This window comes from Peromyscus eremicus, chromosome 17 (genome assembly GCF_949786415.1).
Source record: "Peromyscus eremicus chromosome 17, PerEre_H2_v1, whole genome shotgun sequence".
NCBI lineage: Eukaryota > Metazoa > Chordata > Mammalia > Rodentia > Cricetidae > Peromyscus > Peromyscus eremicus.
In genome coordinates this window covers 60,534,785-60,544,828 of record NC_081433.1, presented here as the reverse complement: position 1 = coordinate 60,544,828, position 10,044 = coordinate 60,534,785, and the positions used below count along the sequence as shown (strand labels likewise).

Sequence of the window (10,044 nt, the reverse complement as noted above, 5' to 3'; positions counted from 1 at the left end):
GACCTGGGGGCTCACATTTCTCTGCTCCCCCCCGCCCTGCCCCAGTGCGCAGTCGGCGGCCCCCGAGCTCGCCGCCCGACCCACCCTCGGCCACCAAGAACCACAGTGACCCGAGTTCCAGGACCGCTCCGTTTAATTCCCAGTGGGTCCCTCCGCGGCCCCGAGGCCCGCCCCGATGCCCGCCCCGCCGCGCCGAGCTACAGCGTGGAGTGCTTCTCGAAGGGCACCGACAGCAGCCGCGCGGCCGCCTCGTCCAGGAACCAGCAGAGGGCGCCGGTGCGCGGCTGCACCATGGCGGCGGGCAGCGCGCCGTCCTTGTCCTCCAGGATGCGCTGTGTGGAGAAGACCGGACCGCCTCAGACCCGGCGTCGGACCCAGGGCCGGCCCGGGATCTGCTCGGACAGGGGACAGGCACCCGTGGGGTCCTGCTCTGCGCTCTGCCCCGCACATCACGGGCTCTAAAGCTCCCTGGTTGGAACAGGTGGACCCAGGCGGCCCAGGCTGGCCTTGAACTTGCTCTGTAGCCAAGGATGGTCCTCCCAGTATGGGGGCAACAGGTGGTGCTGGAGTCTGAGCTCAGGCTCGGTGACAAGCCCTTCACACACTAAGCCATCTTGCTTTAAAAAAAATTACACATTCTTGTTTTCTATTTTGTGTGTCTGCGCACCGTGTGCATGCCTCGTGCCCACAGAGGCCGGAGGACGGCGTTTGAACCCCTGGGACTACAGCTACAGAGGGTTGTGACCTCTGGAAGGACAGAGGCACTCAGCCAGTTAGTGAGCCGCATCTGCAGCCCAGCCTTATTATCTTTTCTTTAAGTGTGTGAGGTGTCCCCTTGATACAGGGTCTCTAACTAAGTCTGGAACTAGGCCAGCGGCCATCAACCCCAGCAATCCTGTCCTGAGAAGGGGTTAGAGACACACATGGCCACACCCAATGCTCACTCAGGGCCCGGTGATCTCTGCAAACTTTCCTCATTTCCCCACCCCATGACCACCTGTCTGACACCCGTGACCACCTTGCCGTCTGACCTTCCGTGACCACCCTGCCGTCTGACCTGCCATGACCACCCTGCCGTCTGACCTGCCGTGACCACCCTGCCGTCTGACCTGCCGTGACCACCCTGCCGTCTGACACCCGTTACCTTCAGCACAGCTGCCTTGCCTTCCCCGGTGGCCACGAAGATGACACTCTGGGCTGCATTCAGCACGGGGAGTGTCAGGGTCACTCTCTGCGGTGGTGGCTTTGGGGAGTCACTGATGGGAGCCACAATCTTCTCCTGCTCCTGGAAGAAGGCCAGGTGGGACAGGCCACGTTGTGTGTGTGGTATCTGTGGCATGGGACGGACCCCCCCTGCCAGGCCCACCAAGCACCACATTTACAGGTTTCCTCTGACTGTCTTGTGGGCTTCTGAGACAGGTTCTTAATCTGTGACCGAGACGCCCTCAACCTCACTCGCTCTCCGTGGCCCTTCCCAAGAGCTGGGTGACAGGCATTCGTCACCATGCCCAAGGGACCCGGGGCTGGGCAGGGCTGGGCTGGGAGATGGACACAGGCAGAGATGGGTCCCCATGCGCACCTGTAGGAGGGGATGACCAGGGAAGAGCGAACAGGTGTGGCCATCGGGGCCCACTCCCAGGATCAGCAGGTCAAACACGGGGACAGCATCTCCTTGGAAGGCCTGATGGGGAGGATGGTGGGTCAGAGGTCACACAGAAGGAGGCTGGAACCAGGTCTCCATGTCTGGGTTCCTCAGCCTTAGCTTCAAGCACCTTCCGCTGCTCAGCAGAAGAGCGTGCCCATCCTGTTCTCTACACAACACAGTGGCCACCCCGGCACTGGGCGGCTTCGGCACGGTATGAGGTCTGTAGTATTTTTTGAGGCTAAGTGTCACCCTCAGGCCGGCCTGAGCTTGGACAGGCCTCCTGCCACAATCTCCCAAGTGCTGGGGCCACAGACACGCTACCACACCAGACTGATCCAGTCTAGAGGCTCGATTTCCCCTTCAGTGACCTTGGGTCTGAAGATGAGTGTCCCTGAGATGTGAGGCCCCAGCCAGAGTCTCTCTGCAACAGGCCACCCCCTCAGAGTGATAGCCTGTGTCCCCAAGTCTTCTACAGCTTCTCCACCGGTCCTGGGACCCACCTGGCTCAGTTTCCTGGCATAATCCTCTGCAGCGTCCTCCACGGGCAGGGCAGGATCGATGGTGAGGACCTGGCTGTCTGGGATGGGCAGCTTTGAGAGCAGGTGCGTCTGTGGAAGGGGAAGGGACAGTCAGCGAGTGATATGACCGTGGCATCAGAGGCCAGGCACAGTTCTGTCCAAACAGGAACTTGCCTAACGCCAGGAACCCTGTGTCACTCAGATGGGCCGGCTGCGTGGCCTGACTCCTCAGGCTGCCTTCTTCCAGAGCCAGATCTGCCTGGGACCTTAGGGCCCCAGGCTGGCTGTGTGCAGCATGCAGCTGGCACCTGGTAGGCCCTGGGAAGAGGGTACTTGTTGAATTCCAGGCCCTTTGATCTGCTTTGAGACCTGGGCAGCCAGCTGGCCTGTGTCTCCATGTCCTGCCCAGTGGATCAGGTACAGGCTTGGAGCAAATGGCAAAACGTAAATGGGGATAGCGGGGCTGCTGTGCCGGTCAGCGCTCACGATGCAGCGGACCCTGCCTGGGGAACATTTGCGCACAAGGCTCCAGCACAAGGCCGCAGGAAAGTGTGAGCCAGGAGGGCAGAGCTGGACCTGCTGCTTGCATTGACTCTCCTGGGCCCCAAGACACCTACTGCCCCGGGTGTCAGACCACCTACGGGACCTCTAACATCCAATCCTCAACGGACTCCACCTGGTGGCGAAATCCTGCTTCCCTGGTCACCTGGGTCGAAGACAGCTTTTAACTGTGTCCCCTCGGAGGGGCCTAGTTATCGATCCTTGCTTTATTTCTCTTAGGTGGGTAGCATCAGCATGGTCTCAGGTGGCACAGACTGGCCTCCAAACTGGATAGCTAGCTGGTGATGACCTTGAACTCATGACCCTCCATCCTCCAGCTCCTCAGTGATGAGGACAGGTGTGCACCACCACACCTGGTTTACAGAATGCTCGAATGGAACCCAGGACCTGTGTATTCTAGGCGAACACTCTACCAACTGAGCTACAATCACCAACCGAGGTACAAGCACTATACCAACTTTGTGCTAGTACCCACAGCCCGGTTCAGTGCAGTTTTGGGGGCAGGCACCCCGTTCAAAGTGGTGCAGTTTCGAAACTGAGGTCCCTAGATGAGGGCCAGGGGGACCTGAATCTTTTGGCCTCGGTTTCCCCACCTTGAAGCGAGTGTGGTGGTCCCTGCCTCAGGGTCCATGTCACTGGGCCGGCCTCCCCAAGGGGGCAGCGGCAGACACCCAGGGGTGCTCAGAGCTCAGTCCTCCATGCCTCAGTTTCCCTGTGTGTGAAGCAGGGCGCTCCGGACCCTATAGGGGCCTGCTGGCCGTCGGATCCCAGGCTGCTGTGTTTGAGGGGAGGAAACTGAGGGCCAACACACCCTGGACGCCAGAGGCAGGCCGAGCCCAACAGCCACGACCCTCAAGGCCTCACGGCCGGGGCGTGGCCCTCAGGAAGATGCGCGCTGGCCGGCGCAGGCCCTTCAGGCCTGGTGGACGTCACTGCACACTCAGCAAGACCCAGGGCGGCCCGTGGCCCGCGCGCAGGCGTCGAAGCAGCTCCTGGGCGTCTCCTCGGCGGACGGGGCCGGCTCCGCGTGGCCCGCGGCGGCCGCCGTAGCCGGCTGGACGCGCCCCCGCAGCGCTCACCCGGTAGAGGCCGTACGTGCTCTCGGCGTGCTCGAAGGGCACGAGGCGCTCGTCGCAGAAGCCGAGCGTCCAGCGCGCCAAGCTGGCGGGCCCGGCGGGAGCGGCGGCGGCGGGCAGGTCTCGGGCCAGCATGGAGACCAGGCTGCCGCCCGACAGGCCGAGCGCGAAGCGGCCACGGCTCCCTTCCAGGCAGCTCGCGGCCCGCTGCGCCACCAGCTGCGCCAGCGACGCGCCCAACTCCTGCGGGCTGGAGAAGACCGAGATGAGACCCGGCGCGGGTGCGGCCATGGCTGCGGCGGGCAGGCGGTGGCGCGCCCGGCGGACGCCAGTGCGCCTGCGCGGTCGCCTCGAGCCAACGCGCTGGGCGCATGCGCACGTGCGCAGATGACGCCTCGCCGAGGCCGGGCAGGTTGTTCCCGGAACCCCAATGCGCGCTGCGCTCCAGGGTGGTGGGCGGGGAGTCCACGGTGCTTCCTAGTGCGGGGCGCACCTTGGTGGCACAGATCGCCCTTGCTGAGGGTGTAGCGGTTGTCTGCGGAGCCGGACGCACAGAGTGAGCCAACTACTGCGTCATCAAGTCCGTAAGCCAAGCGTGCTGGGCCACACTCACGCCCGCACTCAGGTGGCAAGGGCTGCAGGCTGGCTGTGAGTTTGAGGCCAGGTTGGGCTAAGGAGTGGGACCCTGTCACATATACCCATGACATCCGTGCCTGCACGACTCTCTCTGCATTCGCCTGTGCCGGCCAGACTCTGCTTCTCCGGTTAACCGAGCAGGTGCTGTGGTTTGTAAGGCCCTCAGCCCACCGCTGTCTGCAGCAGAAGAGAAAACTCCGCGGGACAACCGCTGCGCGACAGTTGAACATCCTGTTGCTTTTGGATGTGAAACTGCCCCCACTCGTGCGCGTGAACAGGTGGCTGTAAGGCTCCCAGCTGCCCGGTCTATTTTGGGAGAATACGGAAGCCTTTGGGACTTAAGATCATCGACCCAAATAGATCAGCCAGAGTGTGGACCTTGGTGACAGCCGCTTCCGCCGTGAAGACCCACATAGTCCTCCTCTGGTTCCTCCCCCTTAACTTCCCCTCTATTTTTGCTTAATTTATTTTTTATGTGTGCACGGGTGTTTCGCCTCTGTAAGCACGTGTTTGCCTGCAGGCCAGGAGATGGCCTGGGATACCCTAGGACTGAGTTAGCAGACTTGTGATCCTCAGTATGGGTGGTGGGAAGCTAACTCTCCTCCAGAAGCCCACCGAGTCATAGCAGATGAGTGACTGATACCGTGAGCCTGACCCTGCTGAACTCGGGAAAGCTCCCAAATCCAAGCACTCAGTCACTTGTCCTGGGCCTTGTGTGTGCTGAGCCCAGGCTGAGTCACTTGGCTGTACCCCAGCCCCAAACCCACGCGTGGTAGGAGAATTACTGAGTCACACCCAGCCTGGCTCCAGAGTGCCGCACCTACCCTTAATCCATCTTTTGTTTCTCAGTTACCTTTTCTTTCTCTTGTTGCCCTCCATGCGAATCTTGTCTGAGAGTTTTCCAAGGGTACAAAGCCTATACAGAACTTGTCTGGAAAAATCCAGCCCACTGTGATATTCCTCCTTTGGAGGCCCAGTCAGGTTGTTTTGAGGATATGAAAATCAACTTGCTCAAGTGTAAATTTGGAGAACAATCAAAATGCCCTTGACTGAGGGAAGGTGTCTGAGTCCTGCAGCTGAAAAGGCTAGAGACATCCCAAAGGTGTGTGTGCTGTGCCTTCTTTCCAGGGACCCGTGTGAACCCACGCCCGTTCAACACCACCAACAGCTTTCTGAGTGCCACTGTGAGGCCGCAAGTGGCAAGTTACACTCCGCGAAACGTTGCATGTAAATGATTTGGTTTTGGTTTTCCGAGACAAGGTTTCTCTGTGTGGCCCTGTTTAACACGAATCCTAAATGGTCTTATAATAAAAACCCAGAGCCAGATATTGTGGTAAATGCTGAAAGATCAGAGGAGACAAGCCACAGCCACTTCTCACCTCGCCAACTCCTAAGCTGATCCTTTCTCCATGCATCCTCCAACTGAATGCCTCTGAGTCCTCAGCAGAAAAGAGGCTCTTTAGTTCCTGTCTCCTCACGCCTTACATGCCTTTCTCCACCCAGCCATTTCACTGCTTATCCCAACCTTCCTAGTGCTGGGATTAAAGGCATGTGTGCTTCCCAAATACTGGTGTTAAAGGTATGTACCACCACTGTCTGGCTCTGTTTCTCTCCTAGACTGAGTCAATCTCATGTGGCCCAGTGTGTCCTTGAACTCACAGAAATCCAGATCTCTGCCTCCCAAGTGCTAGGATTAAAGGTGTGTGCCACCACTACCTGGCCTCTATGTTTAATCTAGTGGCTTGTTCTGTCCTCTGTTCTTCAGGCAAATTTTATTAAAGAGTAAAACAAAAATATCACCACAGCCCTGGCTGTCCTAGAACTCGTTATATAGACTGGCCTCCAATTCACAGAGTCCACCTGCCTCTGCCTCCCAAGTGCTGGGACTAAAGCCATGAATTCCACTCCTGGCTTGTGAGTACATTTTAAGAATATTTAGGTCAGATGTGGTGGTGCACACCTCTAATCCCAGCACTGAGGAAGCAGAGGCTGTTAGGTCTCTGAGTTTGAGGCCAGCCTGGTCTACATAGCGAGTTCCAGGCCAGCCAGGGCTACATAACGAGAACCTGCCTCCTGATGGGAGTTGAGGGGGTTTTAGAATGTTCAAGGTGACCCAGTAAGTAAAGGCACTCCAGAGCCTGACAACCCGAGTTCAGTTATTCACAGAAATGAAATAAATGAAACAAATTTCAGTATCTACATTTACTTTCAAGCTGCATGTGTAAGGCATGAATGACATCAATTGACTGGGCAGGAGTTTGTACCAATATTCTGAAATTTTTGAAATCCCCAATCTAAAGTGTTTTTAGTCCCATAGATTCTGGAGAAAAGATCTCCCACCAGCATGGTCATGGTGACATCATGTGATACTCATGTAAAAGCATAAAAAATTATAAAATGAACGCTGTCTTCCAGTATCACCATGGAGAATACCCATGGAGAATACCATGAGGCAGGAGAACTGCCTAGCAGTTCAACATCAGCCTGGATGAATACCCAAGCATGGCTCAGAAGTGAGATGAGGGGGCTTGAGCCCCGCCTAGAGTCCCCCAGGGATGGCCTGCAAAGCGTGACCCTGATTAGTCGTAATAACAAAAACCCGGAGTCAGGCATTAGGGATGAAAGCTGGACGACCAGAGAAGCCAAGCAGCAGCCACTGGAGATCTCTTCTAGGAAATCTCAGACCAAATTTGGGGGGGTGGGGAATCCTATCTCTACAAAACCTCAGATTGAATGGGTGGGATCCTGTCTCCACCTCCTGAGTGCTGGGACTAAAGGCCTGTGCCACCCAAGTGCTGGGATCAAAGGCATGAGCCGACACTGCCTGCCTGTTTCTCTTTTAAACTGGTTCAATCTTGTGTGGCCTTGAACTCCTCATTCCTCCCAAGTGCTGGGATTAAAAGTGTGTGCCACCACTGCCTGGCCTCTATGGTTAACTAGTGGCTAGCTCCACCCTCTGATCTCCAGGCAAGTTTTATTTGTCAGAACACAAACGAAATATCATATAACAGGCCTGGGAGCGTAAGGTTCCATCCTGGGAGACATAAAAGCAAAGGGGGAAGGAGAGATGAGATAGCGAGCCCAAGAAGCCATAGCGTAAATAATGTGGACAGCTATGGCTGTCCCCTCCATGAGAGTTAATAATGGACACCACTCTGGGGGTGGTAAAGCAATTAGCATTTTTTTAAATTTAAAATTGAAGCTTCAAAATATTATTGGTGCTCATGTTTTCTTCTGGCTGCTTTGAAGTGGGATGTTACTGTGGGGCCAGGGTTGACCTGGGACTCAGCATCCCAATGTCTCAGTCTCCCAGGGGCTGTGGTGACAGGTGTCTTTGCTCCCAGCTGGCTAGCTTTTTTTATTTTGTTTGTTTTCTTTTGAGAAAACATCTCCCTGTGCAGCCAGGCTGGCTGGCTGGAACTGGCACTGTGCAGCCTGGCTGGCTGGAACTGGCTGTTCCTTCTAGAACACAGGTCCAAACAGTGTCATGAATCGAGATAACAAACACATCCTTGAGCCTGGTGTCAACTCACTGCTGCCTTGTCAGGTGTAGAGTGGGGATGGCACACATCCCAGGGCTGGGATCATTGTCAGCAGGCCACTTGGCCTGCATGCCAGGCCCTCCACCACTTGGGGACTTGTTGGTACCTACAGGCAGATGCATCATCCTGCCCTGGGGCACCAAAGTCCAGGCAGGGACTGGGGCATCCTTGGAGGCTGGAGGGAAGCAAGATGAAGCCTGCTTAGTGCCCCTGCCTGGAGCTCCCTGGGTCTGTAGAGGCTGGCCTGGAGGCCAGGGTCCTGTTGCTGTCATGGCTTCCCCTAATTCACAAAGTTTAACTCACAAAGCCTTGAATACTGTTATGCAAAGGCAAAAATAAAAGAAGGTAGAGATGGTGTCTTCCAGATGCCTCAGCCAGTAAACATGCTTATCACTAAGCCTGGCCACCTAAGTTCCATCCTCAGGAGCCACACAGGGGAAGGAGAGAATCAACATTGTTCCCTGACCTCCACATGGGCTCTGTAACTCACATACACACACACATGCACACACAGGGAAAAGTTAGTCCCATTACAGTGTTTAAAGATGGGGCATCTGGGAACTAATTAAAATGTGGTAATGGTATTTGGACTTCCAATCTCTAAAACTGAGCTACATAAACCTTTGCTTTTTGTACAATTCCAGCCAAAGAACCAGGCCATCAAAGTCATGATGCTCTTTTTTGTTTTGTTTTTTTGAGACAGAGTCTCTCTGCATAACAGCCCTGGCTGTCCTGGAACTCACTCTGTAGACCAGGCTGGCCTCTAACTCAGAGATCCACCAGCCTCTGCCTTTAGACTGCTGGGATTAATGGCATGCACCACCATGCCCTGCTTTTTCTAATTTTCTGGAGGCAGGATTGTGTTGGCTAGTTTTTGTCAACTTGACACAAGCGACAGTCATTTGTGTGTGTGTGGGTGGGTGGGGGCTCAATTGAGAAAATTCCCCCAGAGATTGGCAAGACTATGAAGCATTTTCTTGGTGGATAATTGATGGGACAGCTCTAGGTGGGAGGTGCCATCTCCTGGGCAGGTGGTCTTGGATTCTATAAGAAAGCAGGCTCATGGCCAGCTCAGAGAATACAAACTATGGGGAGCAAGCCAGTAAGCAGCACCCCTCCATGGCCTCTGCATCAGTTCCTGCTTCCAAGTTTGTGCTCCGTTTAAGTTCCTGCCATGGATCCCTCAATGGACTGTGATTCAGGATGTTTCCTCCCCAAGCTGCTTTCCTGTTTCATCACAGTAGCCCTAACTAGGACAAAGACCGTGGGTGTCCTGTTGCAGCTTGCTCAGGTGTGACCTGCAGAAATTCGCACCTAGGCCTCAAGACAGACCAGAGACACTGTGCTCTGGCAAGTGTCAAGGCTCAGCACGTTTATTTCTTAAAACCAACAGGGAGTACATTTGTGTGTGGAGGACTGCGGCAGCCTGTGGATGCTGTGCTCCTCACACCCTTCCTGGGGCTGGGCCCCTGAAGACGAAGGGGGCAGACGCCGAGTCACCAATGACCCAGTGGGGAGCATGGGAGCCAGAAGGGTAGACCTCAAGTGTCACAAGCCACGGGGTCTGGGCTAGGGAAGTGCTTCCAGGGCCATCACCAGGGGGCACCCAAAGGGAACACCACAGCAGCCTTCTTGGGTCCCTCCAGCTGTGCAGTGAGACACCCAAGCTTTGCTAGGGTCAGGGCCCCGAGAGGGCGTGCCTGGTGACCCCTCAACAGACACACGTGGGCGGGGCCACCATTAGCCACGTCCAAGTGGTCAGTCAGTTCTGGAAGCTTCCAGGATATGAGGGGGAAGTGGGGGCCCAGGGGCAATAGTGCATGAATGTCATTTGTCTGGGACTGCAGGGCAGTGCACTCCCTAACAGGCAGAGGCAGTAGGATGGCGGGGTTGAGGCCGGCCTGGCCTCTACAGTGAGACACTGTCTCAAAACAAAAATATAAACCTTCCAGTTGACTGGGGGTCAGTGGGGACTGCTGAGGTCATCAGAGTGGCTAAGACCCTCAGCAGGGAGGGCAGCCGGGCAGCCGAGCGCAGGTCGCTAAGGCACAATGGTGATGGAGGTG

General features: G+C 56.2%; 2 protein-coding genes across 2 annotated transcripts in view; both read right to left on the bottom strand.

Moving 5' to 3' along the window:
* Positions 1–175: 175 nt before the first annotated feature.
* On the bottom strand, positions 176–4,109 carry Pgls (6-phosphogluconolactonase). Its single transcript, XM_059244519.1, has 5 exons — positions 3,804–4,109; positions 2,146–2,253; positions 1,580–1,681; positions 1,145–1,285; positions 176–332 (listed from the first exon to the last, which is right to left on the bottom strand). The coding sequence occupies exons 1-5, from the start codon at positions 4,089–4,091 to the stop codon at positions 198–200; spliced, it is 774 nt and encodes a 257-aa protein (XP_059100502.1). The 5' UTR covers positions 4,092–4,109; the 3' UTR covers positions 176–197.
* A 5,832-nt stretch (positions 4,110–9,941) lies between these two features.
* Positions 9,942–10,044, bottom strand: part of Slc27a1 (solute carrier family 27 member 1) — a 21,820-nt gene continuing 21,717 nt past the window's right edge. The window contains exon 11 of the mRNA XM_059244489.1: positions 9,942–10,019. Coding sequence (XP_059100472.1) covers positions 9,942–10,019 — 78 coding nt within the window. The remainder of the gene's footprint in view (positions 10,020–10,044) is intronic.